Source organism: Amblyomma americanum, chromosome 5 (genome assembly GCF_052857255.1).
Source record: "Amblyomma americanum isolate KBUSLIRL-KWMA chromosome 5, ASM5285725v1, whole genome shotgun sequence".
Taxonomy (NCBI): Eukaryota; Metazoa; Arthropoda; class Arachnida; order Ixodida; family Ixodidae; genus Amblyomma; species Amblyomma americanum.
Genome location: NC_135501.1, coordinates 56,444,680 through 56,457,885, shown reverse-complemented (window position 1 = coordinate 56,457,885; position 13,206 = coordinate 56,444,680). Strand labels below are relative to the sequence as shown.

The 13,206-nt window shown below is 51.2% G+C and overlaps 1 protein-coding gene across 1 annotated transcript; it reads right to left on the bottom strand.

Annotated features, from left to right (window-relative positions):
- Positions 1-8,911: 8,911 nt before the first annotated feature.
- Positions 8,912-12,939, bottom strand: LOC144134714 (uncharacterized). Its single transcript, XM_077667561.1, has 4 exons — positions 12,642-12,939; positions 11,640-11,768; positions 10,435-10,557; positions 8,912-9,441 (listed from the first exon to the last, which is right to left on the bottom strand). Exons 1-4 carry the CDS (start codon positions 12,937-12,939, stop codon positions 9,017-9,019), a joined length of 975 nt encoding a protein of 324 aa, XP_077523687.1. The 3' UTR covers positions 8,912-9,016.
- Between the last annotated feature and the right edge of the window lie 267 nt (positions 12,940-13,206).

Sequence of the window (13,206 nt, the reverse complement as noted above, 5' to 3'; positions counted from 1 at the left end):
GGTGCCGCCCACGGGCTCCTAGAAGCTCGAATAACGTCGTTGGCGAGCATTTCTTTCACTTGTGTGCTGATAGCCTCCCGTTCTTTAGTGGACACTCGATAAGGTGACTGCCGGAGTGGTCGAACATTTTCATCAGTAATTATGCGATGTTTCGCAAGACGCGTCCGCCCGCCCGACGCGTGACGACGACGCGAAGGCACCACGGTAGGGATCGAGCAGTTCGCGCACTTTGTCGCGCTGCTCGAGCGGCAGGGTTGGGTTAATGTCGTACTGAACACCAGGAGGTATACCAGGCTCAGTCGTTGAAGCAGTCGTTAAACTGTGCACACACCTAGTTTCACTAAGAGCGTCAATATATGCCACAGTCGTCCCCTTGTTAAGGTGCTGGTGTTCGTTGCTGAAATTTGAGAGAATGTTCACCTTGCTATCTTCGAGGAAGACAACCGCCCTGGCGACGGATAGTCCTCGGTCCAGAAGCAAGAATTGCTTGCTTTCCACGACACCCTCAATTTGCCGTATGTTCTTTGAGCCGACGGTTACCATTACAATGAAACGTGGAGGAAGGGTCACGTGTTCGTTTAGAATGTGCAGCGCCGCTGGGAGAACACTATCGACGGATATGGCCTTCTCAGTCGAGAACTTGACGGACTGCGATTGCAGATCAATGACGGCACCATTTTCAGTCAGAAAGTCCATGCCGAGTATTACGTCCCGAGAGCACTCGGCTAGCACAACGAACGTTGCCAGAAATGTTTGGCCTTGCACGGTTACCCGCGACGTGCATGTTCCTGGTGGCGTGATCAAATGGCCCCCCGCAGTACGCATCTGTGGGCCGTCCCAAGCGGTTGCGACCTTTTTCAGTGGCGCCGCAAATTTTCCACTGAGCACAGAATAATCGTCGCCAGTATCCACCAGCGCGATTACATCGACGCCATCGACCGAAATCTCTAAGTCGGCTGTTGCTAGCGCCTTACATTGGGGATGCCGAGGCATTCGGTCTCGGCTGCAGTGCGTCGAAGGAGTCCGGCATTGAGGAAAGGCGTCGTGGCCACGAAGGGGTACGTGAGGACATCGGCTTGTCTTGAGGCACTTTGTCTGCTGAGTCGTCGGTACGGCTAGGGCATTCAGCGTTGTGTGTGAACTGGAACTGTCTTGCGGCGATGGAGGATCCTGCACATTTTGTCGTTGAGCAGCCGCACCTCCAGAGGCTGCTGAATCTAGTTTCCCCTACGGGAACTCAGAGACTGGTCTCGTCCTCGAGAACTGCAGCGACGAGGAGATCGTGATCGAGAGAAGCGACGCTGTGCTGAGCCCGCTGGAGAGATGTAGTCCGCGATCTCCTGCGGTCGTTCGCCACACGTCGGACGAGGACAACCGACGGGGAATCCTCGAAGACCTATTTCCTTGTATGGGCAGCGGCGCCAAACATGTCCAGCCTCATCGAATGGTAGCACAGCGGCTGATTGTCTGGTGCTCTCCAAATATCCGTTCTTCTTCGTCCTTGGCGCTCTGGAGAATTCGGCTGGAGAGGTTGACTCCGCATAGCGGCGGAGGCAGCTGCATCGTAACGTGGGTCGGCTGGGACGGAATAAAACGACGTGTGACGGCCGCGTAGCTGAAATCAGGGTGCTACCGCTGTAGCGGGTCTGGGAGACGTAGTGGTGTGCTCGTGCTTAAAGCTTGTTGCACATCCTCGCGAACAACATCAGCAAGTGTGGTAACCTGAGACTGTACCTTACCCGTAAAGAGTTTCGCCAGTTCTTCGCGCACAATGGATCAAATTATCTCACGTAGAGATTCTGCCGAGTTCATCGTGCCTCCCTCCACAGTGGCCGTGTGCATCGATGCTGTTGGGTGGTCGTACTGTCGGGCCCTCATGTCAAAAGACTTCTCGATGGAGCTCGCCTCCTCTATGAAATCAGTTACAGTCACTGGAGGACTTCGAAACAAGCCGGCGAACACCTTCTCCTTAACCCCTTTTCATCAGGAAGCTTACCTTCCTTTCCTCCGACATGCTTGGGTCCGCACGTCGGAAGAGTCGCTTCCTTTCTTCGACGTACACCGTCACATTCTCGTTGGGGAGTTGATGTCGGGCACGCAAAAGCAGGTCAGCCTTCTCCTTGCGTAATGTGCTGTCCTTTAACACTTGGAGAAACTCGGATTTGAACGTATCCCACGTTCGAAGGCCAGATTCGTTGTTGATAAACCAGGTCCTCGCGTAGTCTTCGAGGGGGAAATAAACATGACGCATCTTGCAGTCAGCGCCCCAGCCATTGTAGATGGCCACCCGACCGTACTGGTCCAGCCAGTCTTCGGCGTCCTCGTGGGGTTGGCCGTGGAAATGCGGTGGCTCACGCTGGTGGTGGAGCAGGACCGGTGGAACTGTAGCTGGATTGGTATTCATTGTGGGAGCCCTTCGCGGTGAATTAGAAGGGAGTAGTCCAAATTCGAGATATAGGCCTTGCAATTGACGACTGCCCTGGTGGACTGGCATGTTTACCTTAGGTATTTCTCCGGGACTTGAACTGCGGCTTGAAGGGGGCGTACGGTACATGAACAACGTACGCAGCACCTGCACCAGATGTCACGTTGGCGTTGGCGTAGAGTCAGCAACGGCGTTAAGCGACTGAGAGTCAGTAGCGGCGTAGCCCTGGACGAGAGCGCTTCCTCAACACTTCGTTCTCTTCTTGATCGGCGCGTTCATTTTCCCGAGCGCTGGCGTCAATATAGCCTCCAGAGGATTTGTTGGGAGTTTGTTGGGATTTTTTGGGAGGTAGGCGGGGTGGGGAAAGGGATAGATTCGACGGGCGAGGCGTGCTTGTTGTGTGAGTTCAGAGAACGCGCGTGCCCGTGCCCTCGAGAAATCCCGGCTGGGGTCGTCATTTGCCCGGCAAATAAGTCCAAGAGCTATGTTATCAGCGGCCTCATTTCCGGGTTTTCCACAGCGAGCCGACACCCATACGGGCTCAATACGCCTATCGGAATTTAGGGTGCACATTGTCAATATCTTCCACGCGGGGGGATGGACGCGTCCGCGGGCAAAGTTAAGAATGGCTGTTTTGGAATCGCTAACTCTATCAGCCGCATTGGTTTGCGCGATGACTAATGCTATAACAGCTCCCTCTGCGTCCTCCGGAGTACAGGAGGGGTCTATGAAGTGGTTGAGCGGGGGGCTGCTGAATGGTAAGCCACAGCTACTGAACGGTGTTGACCACGCGCGGCGTCCACGCAGCGCACATAAGTGCCATATTCTTTATGGAGAACTTTGGCTCGCGCGACTCGCCGGTATTGATGGTATTCTGGGTGGACAGCATTAGGAAGGGGTTTTGATGATAAAGGCGGAGTGAATGGCTCAATGGAGAGAGATTAAGTCTGTAGCATTTGCGGGTATGCGAATTCTCCGAGAGTCCAATATATGCCGCCCTGTTTCTGTGCCAGCCGGACGAAGTTAATGTGTGTGTCGATGTGCCTGTGTAAGTTCTTGTATAGTTTTGTGCATTTCAAAATTTTAAGAGCCTTTCCGTGCTACCGCTCTTTGGTAGGTTGAGTGCTGCTTTGGTAGCCATTCTGATTAGAGCATTGGTTTTATATTTAACGGCGCAGAATAGGTTCAGGTAAGGAGAGGTGTAGAGAACGCGACTAAGCACAATGACATGCAGCACTTTGAAACTGTCTGCTTCATCTATACCGGCTCGTGAGTGTGAAACCCTTCTAAGAACATGGATGACGTAGTAAGGGGACTGTTTTAGTGCATTAAGGGTAAGGTTGTTTTCCCCCTGTTCTGTAAATGAAGGCCAACAATGCGGAGCGTAGGTGTTTGCGGTACGGGTCACAGGGATGACACTTACCTTCTTGACGTATTCGTGAGACAAAATGTTTTACATGCATAGTTTATAATTTCTTTCCAAGAGCATATATTTTATGGCACGCCCTATAAATATGGAGAGTGGCGAGTTTAGCCTTTCCTAGAAAACTGAAATGGCTGTTTGGCTTTCACAATTTTCTCTTTTTGTGCTACCACTATAGCACAATCTCAGATTTCGGCTTTAGTTTCGTCTAGTAGATAGGGCTTAACGTCCCATAAGGAGTCAGGCTATGGGCATGCCGTAATGGAGGACTCCGTAAATTTCAACTACGTGGCGTTAAACTGCACTGAAATCGAAGCCTCCACGGGCCTCGAATATTTCGCATCTAGAGAAATGCGATCGCCGCGGCCAGGATTGAACCCGCGTCCTTCTCGTCAGCATCCAGCACCGCAACCAGTGAGGCACCGCGGCGGCTACCAACCTCATATTTCCCCCATGTTCTTTTGCCTGAAGCGTCTTTCTTGGTGGCACCCTAGGTAGCGGGTAGGCCTCTTAGGAGACGTGATCTTCTGATTTCACCGCAACTTGCTCGTCGGACTGTGCGAAAATTGGCCACACTGGCATGTGGCACAGTATGGACGCTTAGCTCGGACGTGAAAGGCGTGAATCAGGTGGCAGCCGTGTGATGAGGTCCGGGTGACGACCACGACAGAGAGTAGTCATTGACCGGCAATACAACAGTCTTTCGTTCGCATTATTTGCAATGTGATGACTTGATCACCGAGATGGGGCACTATTTACGAGGGTGCTGTGGCGAGCTAGTTGGTGTAACATGGCAACAAGAAACCGCGCAAAAACCGGGTGAAGAAGAGTAGAACCGAAAGCGCGTGTGTCGTTCTTTTCGTCGTCCTGTGTTTGCGCTGTTATTTGTTGTCAGGACCACATTTAGGTTGCCAATACCACTAAGGTACTAACTCTCTAAAAAAGACTCTTACTCAGTGAACACCTCAACACAACCACGGGAAGACTGCAACGCAAATCTGCTTTCATATCAGTGAGTATCGAATTGATATTCCTGACAGTTTTGTAGCGATAGCTACATCACGGTAGCGTATCGAGCCTTCAGCGTGGCGGCGTCGTGGCGGTGGCGGTGCCGCCACCCTGTGGCTGCGCCGCCACGCTGTAACGTGGTTGGTCATGTGGTCAGCTGCCGGCGGCACGGCGCCGTGGCAAATCACGTGGTTCGTCACGCGGTTGGTCACGTGACCAAGTTCCACTCAGCCAGCTGTAGCTATTGCGTCACTCCAGGTTTAACCAGGGCTAAACCACCACCAATTTTTTCTCGAGACGTTCATTTGCACTGTAACGTGAAGTTAAACGCGATCGATGCTTGAAACAGCAGCAATAAAATAAGAATGTATTACTTGAGCAGAGCGGCAAGATGGGCCAGTTGATGGATGCTCGTCTTGAATATGTCGTTACTGCGCTACAAACCACGGACAACAGAAGCAGAAGTGGAAACGACACGCGCGGGCTCAGAATTACGTGTCGTCTTTTCTAGCGCAGTGACAGCATTTTCAGGCTTAGGCTTCTTGAGGAAGACTGATTGTTAGTGTATTAAAGGGATAGCATTAATGAGCTCGTGTCACAGAAAATCCGGCATCACATGGGTTCTTTGACCATGAGCGAAAAATCCCCATAGAGCAACCTAGGAGGCCGATGGGCCACCTAGATCACTTGACCTTGCAGTGTCATCACAACCTGCCCACCGCATTGTGAGCGAACTGCCCACCGTGGCAGGTAGTAACTTAAAAGATTTTAGGTCGTTCTGGAAGAGCAACCTGGGTCGCACAAGGCCCACCACTGTTATAGCACCTGCCATCGCAGGGCAGTGGTGCATCGCTTAGCCGCTGCACAACGGCGCCAGGAGGGGTATGTGGACTGCAGGAACCTATCATTGTAAAGTATAAAATGATGTGCAGCGCAATATGAAAGGTGTTGCTTGATATAATGTTCCTTAATCTTAATTTTAGTAATACGTACGGTATGAAGGCTAGCCTTCAGTTCTCAGTCCAATATGGTTAAATATATCTCACTCAAGACAGGGACGATACAGGATCCTATACAGATATCGCGATTCAGGACTCAAAATCCATTTTAAGAGCTAACAATGTTATAATTCAAATGCAGGCAGAGCGCTTTAACCGGGCTATCCGAAATTCCAAAGCTTAAAAACATAACCCAGCAGACGTTTCCTCAGGTGGCATTGAACAAACTTGCTCACAAGCGCCAGCCAGCATTCTCGTTCACTAACAGTGGTTCTGAAGGGACACGTACTCTTGTTCATCTGTCTTCATGATAAAAACACTTAACGTGTCCCCATTCCATCTCTTCACTTCGTTCTGTAGGTTGAGAGCTTAAGGTCATGTACTTACCCTCCAGCTAATTGATCACAGTTTTAGCATTGGGTACGTGAAGTCTAAACATGGGCTGACAAAGGTGTCTTCCGGAGCAGGGGCCGCTTAAAGTGAAGCCTGTCATATTTAACCGCCTCTGTTTGTGCAATGCCCTCAAAAATATTTCCCATGCAGTATGCATCCTTGCTTTCGAAAGGAGTGTAATCGATCGTCAGGAGCGGGATAGTTTCTTCCTATATCATGACTTTAGTAGTAAAAAAGACGCAAAAGCAGGGAAAAAATTCAGGGGGGCACTTTGTTGACCTAAAGTGCGGTGAGGCGAAAGCCTTTAGCGTGGTGTTGCTTCTTGTGTCACTGATGTGTGATTAAGATGTTGATTAGTTGATTAAGTACACAATTGTTCGTGAATCTTAAATGCTTGAGACACTGCACGGCATTTGGAAGGCATCCGTTTGATTCGACGCCTTTCGGCAAACACTCTCCAGCCTCCTAGACAAGGAGAACTACATATCCATTGGCAGGAAGTAGCGCAGTCGTTAGCACGCTGGGCTGTGGAACGAAGGGATGGTGGTTCGAATCCCATCGTGCACAACAACTTTTCTTTCCTATCGAGTTGCTGACGAGCGTAACAGACGGACGGACGGAGAGGCCACGAGCATGGGCCATTAAAGACCGCCGCCGTAAAAATGGTCAGTGATAACGTTCAGGCATAGAAGCTGTGAAGACAGCGAGATAAAAATAAAGAAGTCGTCATTCAGTATAGCCGCACTGTGTCACAATGTTTCAAAAAGAACATGAACCGCTGCAAAAATGACTAACGGTTTTGGCTGCACCAGAAAAGCTGTACAAGAAATGCACCCGCCTCAACTTCACCCCATGATAGTAAGCATTCGTGGAAAGAGTTATGAGTAACGATTTATTCTAAATGAGAAAAAAGTGGTATACAGTCGAACTCGCTCATTATGAACCTGACAGTCATTCGGGTGCAGTTCGTTGCATTCGGAGTTCGTTGCAAATGGACTTCTCATACTGCGGATGAGAAAGCTAAATCCGTCAAAAGTGGGTTCACTTCCTTAGAATGCGAGTTCCTTGCGTCTCCTCCTTCAAAGCTGACCGTACCGCGGTGCTTTCAAAGCTCCGCACTGCGGTCATATTCTCCTCGCCGAGGCCTCTGCTGCTAACTACATGGTTTAAGAATGCGTTATAACGTAGAAGTAACCACCGATGAAGCGTTCACGGTAGTTCGTTGCAGTTCAGCTATATTAATCAAATTTCTGGCGGTTGGGGAATGTTCGTACTTCGCATATAATAGGTTTGGTTTATGTAGGTTTAACGTCCCAAAGCGACTCAGGCTATGAGGGACGCCGCAGTGAAGGACTCCAGAAATTTCGACCACCTGGGGCTCTTTAACGTGCACTGACATCGCACAGCACACCGACCTCTAGAATTTCACCTCCATCGAAATTCGACCGCCGCGGCCGGGATCAAACCCGCGTCTTTCGAGCCAGCAGTCGAGCGCCATAACCACTGAGCCATCGCGGCGACTCTCATATAGTAGCTTCGTTAGAGTTCGTCTCTTCGATGTTGGCGTCCGCCCCAAAGAAGTCATCCCGTAAGACATCCAACTAGTTGTTCATGAAGGACGCGTTAAAGAAATCCACGCTCGGAGGCGCTTTGTCCGCTTTGTCCACGCGAGGCGCTTTGTCCCGTTCATTTCGTTGTGTTCTGTGTGTGTTCGCGCCTAGTACCAAAGATGAGTTGTGACGAAGTCGCCCAAGAAGACGGTCTATTACGCTCGTCTGACCTCCTGGGCTTTCGATAGCGTCATCTGTCGTTCCTTGGTCATGCAGCGACTAAGGTGGCGTATTGTACATTAGCACAGATTGTATCAGCAGCACTGTTTGTTGTCTGCGCGCCGTCTGCACACAGGAGAGATCAACAGCCGACTGGGCAGGATTCGCATGCCACATGGCCTGCTTTTCCAGCGAGGCATTCCCAATTTTCAAATAGCTCCCGCTGATTGATCGCTTACCGTGCGCAGTGCACCTCCGCTTTCGACGCTGCCCATGTCTCGCGACCACCGCGCTTCTCCTACGTTGACACTTTGCCAAACCGGCACAGAACCAACGATTGACTTGCAAGCCATCGGCGCACGCTTGACGGGCGGTTGTCTCCGGTTTCAAATGCCGCCTTTTAGTAGCGATAGCTACATTACGGTAGCATTTCGAGCCTACAGCGTGGCGGCGCCACCATGCTGTCACGTGGTTGGTCACGTGGTGAGTAGCAGCTGCCGGCGGCGCGGCGCTGTGCCTTATCCCGTGGTTGGTCACTTGACCAGCCATGTGGTGCGGAGCAGTTGCTGCCGCCGGAGGCGCGGCGTGCCGGCGAATCTCAGCTGCCACAGCTATGAGCATGCGCCGTGTGAAGTGCAACGAAGATGAAGAAGGAACACGCAGCGAAACGGAGCGGCGAAAGACTGACTTCGAAATTCAACTGAGTAAGTTCCACTCGGCCAGCTGTAGCTATCGCGTCACTCCAGGTTTAAGCACAGCTAAACTGTTACATCGTTACGACACACGTGGCGTGACTTACTGTATACGACAGTACGCCGTTCGAAGGTTGCAACATGAATCTTTATTGCTTCCGGCTCGGAGCGTATATATACGAAACAGAGAGGGGGGAAAGGGGAAAGGGAGAACAAGGGAAGGATATCAAACGATAAACGCACGTGCCGTCAGTGCTTGCAAGGCAGTCTGATTGCGGCTGACGTCACTTTACAACATCTCTTCTTCCTTAATAGTGAAGTCGCTGTACTGGTTTTCTTTGACGTGTAGAGCGCCGCAAGGCTTGGGGTGATCTGACGGGTTCAGCGTTGCTCCCTGCGAGTTCCGGCTGAAGTTCATGCTCAGGTTCTGTTATGCCCCCTTGTTCGGCTGGCGTTCTCGGCAACAGTGGGTAGTCGCTAGGAGTACCTGTTCTCGAGTCTCGTTTTGCCGCTTCTTGGTCTTTACCAAACGGTGGCGTCGCATCTTCCCGGTCCCGCACCTGGTCAACATGTCGTCTTACTGATCCGGCTGGTGTTCGAATGCTCACCATCCGAGAGCCTGTTGTAGACTCTACAATTCCTGGAGTCCATTTCTCACCCCTTCCGAAGTTGCGGGCGTACACGGTAGCTTCAGGCAATGGCAGTGGCCACTCGTCTGCTTCGTTCGCTGGCCCTGCGTGTACAGGAGGGAAACATGTATCTAAACGGGATCGAATTTTATATCCGAAGAGCAGCTCTGACGGCGATTTTCCAGAGCGGTCAGGTGACCTTCTGTAATTGAAAAGGAGCTTGTTTATATTACCTTCCAGCCGCCCCTCACCAATCTTCTTGAGGCCGTCCTTAATTGTCCTGACAGCCCTTTCTGCTAGGCCGTTCGATTGAGGGTGATATACAGCTGTGCGCAGATGCGTTATGTTGTTCCTCTTGACAAAAGTAGCGAACTCGTCAGCGGTAAACTGCGCTCCATTATCGGATACGATGATTCGTGGCACGCCAAATCTGCAGAAGATACCGCGCAGGCAGTTGATTGTGCATGAAGCGTTTGCTTGTCGGAGTGGCACAGCTTCAATCCACTTACTGTATGCGTCCACGACCACGAGTATCATGTTCCCTGCAATAGGTCCTGCAATAGGTACCCTTGTCCATTTTTTGACAGTAGCGGACCAGCCTTTTGGCGTTGCTGTAGCTGGCATGGGCAGGTTTTGGACACAACTCTGACATGACGCTGTCACTGCCTCTATTTCGCGATCTAACCCTGGCCACCAGAATGACGATCTAGCAACCGCCTTCATAGCGGACGATCCCTGGTGCGTCTCATGCAAAAGGTATAAGATGCGACGTCGCGCCTCCATCGGAACGACTACTCGCCGGCCCCAGTATAACAACCCGTGGGCCAAAGAAAGCTTCAATTTCTTGTCAAAAAAAGGTGCGACACTCGTGTTCAAGCCTTTCGCGCAGGGCGGCCAACCGTTCTTGGTGAATCGCATAACTTGACTCAGAGCAGGGTCGCCCGCAGTCAACTGCCTTAGCTCCTCAACTGACGCAGTTCCCTCATCGAACACACTCAAGCCCAGCAGATAGTCTGGTGGGTCCGCTTCTGGTGGCTTCGGCTCAGACGTCCGTTGTGGCAGTCTACTAAGGGCGTCAGCGTTGAGGAGTTGTTTACCAGGAGAGTATTGAAGCTGATAGCGGAATCCGCCTAAGTACAGCGCCCAGCGCTGTATTCTGGCGGCTGCCAATGCTGGAGTTGGTCGATACGCCTTCAGCAGGCCCACGAGCGGCTGGTGGTCGGTGACCAATACAAATTCTCGGCCTACGAGATAATCACGGAATTTGGACACTCCAAACACAAGAGCAAGGGCTTCGCTCTCAAGCTGGGAATAATTTTTCTCAGCCCTTGTTAGCGTCCTAGAATGGAACCCGACAGGTTTGTTTACCTTTCCGAATTTATGGAAAAGCACGGCACGTATTCCGTCCTGTGAAGCGTCACACTCTAGCTTGAGGGGTCCTCGGGATCATAGTGAGCCAGCACAGCCGCTTCCCGAAGGCATTTTTTTGCTGCACGAAAAGCTGCTTCTTGCGCATGTCCCCAGAACCAACGTGTGCTGTTCTCCAATAACTTGTACAGCGGTGCAAGTACGGAAGACATGTTGGGAACAAACTTCGAATAAAATGTAATCATGCCCAGAAACGACCTCAACTGCTGAACATTTTGTGGGTTGGGGGCTTGCGCGATTGCTTCAACATGCTTCTCTATCGGATGCAGACCTTCACGATCAATTTTATGACCCAGATACATCACTGCCTCTTGACGAAAGCTGCATTTCTCAAGTCTGAGCTTTATTCCATGCTCACGAAAACGCTGCAGTACTTGTCGTAATCTGTCGGTTCTACCAAGTTTTTCCGATACCAAAACGTCGTCAAGGTAAGCCTGAACACCTGTCAGGCCCTGCAGAACTGTTCCTATTTTCCGCTGGAAGATGGCAGGCGCGGAAGCTATGCCGAACGGCAGTCGGTTGTAGCAAAAGAACCCACGGTGTGTATTGATTACGCACATCTTCCTTGAGTCCTCATCGAGGGGGACTTGGTTATACGCGTCTCTTAAATCCAACGTGCTGTAGCAGTCCCCACCGTTCAGGCATGCGAAGATGTCATCAATAGCTGGCAGCGGGTACTGCTCCAGTTCACAGACGGGATTCAAGTTCACCTTAAAATCAACGCAGATTCTAACCTCGCCGTTCTTCATTACAAGCACAATGGGAGTAGCCCATTCGGCGTGCGTTACAGGTGACAGTACTCCAAGCGTTACGAGCCTATCAATCTCTTTCGAAACTTTGTCGCGTAAAGCAAATGGAAGGGAACGGGCCTTACAAAATTTCGGCATGGCGCCTTCCTTGAGCTTCAGATGAACAGGGTGTCCGTCGATTAGGCCCAGCTCGGGGCTGAAGACGTCTTTGAACTCTGACAGGACGGCATGCATGGCGGGGGTATGGCTGCTTCCTGGACCAGACTTTTGTTGCACTGATACGTTCAACACCGAGGTTCCTGCGTCATTGAACTTGGAAATCAACTCCCGTCCACAAAGGCTCGGACCTGAACTGTTCAGGACCATCAAGGAACTCTTGACCTCCTTGTCGTTGTAGGACACCGACATACTCAGTTTCCCTAATACTGGAAGTTGTCCAAGATAACAGGACAGTTTAATGAATGCGGGTTCTAATTGCGGCCAATGTTCACGGTTTTTCTCAAAAATCTCTTTGGACACAACACAGACGGGTGAGCCGGTGTCCACAATCATAGGTACGTTAATGCCACACCATGTGAAAGTACGAAGAATAGGTGGTGGTAGCCGACCATTGAAGGGTGCGGTTAGTGTCCAAATGTGCGCATCGTCTCCATTTTCCTCAGTAACATCCGCTGTTACTGCAAACGCTTCTCCTTGCCTGCATTGTGAACGTGCCTTTGGGCGTCCTTTCCGCACGTCGCTTTGGCACATCTTCGCCAGATGGCCGTATACACCACAGCGGTAACACCTCGCTTTCGCCCAGCCGCAGGCGTTTCTGTTGTGTTTCTTACTTCCGCAACGCCCACATACTGACACCAGTTCATCAGCTTGTCGTGCATTGACCTTGAGTACGGGTTCAATGTCAGAAGACATCTTCTTTGTGTCGTTTTCCGCTGCTTCTGCTGATATGGCAATTGTTTCAGCCTCCTCCAACGTCAAATCTGTTTTCGCTAATAGCTGCTTCTGAATAGCGCTTGACCTCCCGCCACAGACGATTCTGTCGCGAAGCATCCGGTCTAGCATGTCACCGAAATTACAGCCATCCGCAATCCGGCGAACTTCAACGATGAACTGTTGAATGGGCTCACCTTCCAACTGGCAGCGATTGAAGAACCGATAGCTCTCCGTTATTACATGACGCTTGGGGTCGAAGTAGGCATCCAAAACTTTGACTGCTTCCTCGTACGTCAGCGAGTTTGGCTTCCTCGGTGCAACCTGTCCTGAGAGCACTTGCACGGTGCGCGTACTCAATGCTGCTACCAGCAACGCCCTCTTCTTTCCCGAGTCGCTGACGCCAGTTGCCTCAAAATAAGCTTCTACCTTCGTGATGTAGGCCTTCCAGTTGTCGGAGTGGTCATCGTATTCCGGTAGTTGATGATGAGCCATGGTCGGTATTTCCGCGGCCGCTGTTTCCTGCTTAACTGGCTGGCTTACATCATTTTTCACCTCAAGGGTTCTTTCTGACCTCGTCGCCACTGTTACATCGTTACGACACACGTGGCGTGTCTTACTGTATACGACAGTACGCCGTTCGAAGGTTGCAACATGAATCTTTATTGCTTCCGGCTCGGAGCGCATATATACGAAACAGAGAGGGAGAAAGGGGAAAGGGAGAACAAGGGAAGGATATCAAACGATAAACGCACGTGCCGT

Excerpts from the sequence above, each read along its gene's own strand:
- LOC144134714 (XM_077667561.1), bottom strand. The coding sequence starts at position 12,939 with ATGGCTCATCATCAACTACCGGAATACGATGACCACTCCGACAACTGG. Across the intron at positions 11,769-12,641 it reads CAATCGCTGCCAGTTGGAAG|GAAGCAGCCATACCCCCGCC; the intron begins GTGAGCCCATTC and ends AGTCTGGTCCAG. Across the intron at positions 9,442-10,434 it reads TCAGCTTCAATACTCTCCTG|GGCCAGCGAACGAAGCAGAC; the intron begins GTAAACAACTCC and ends CTGTACACGCAG.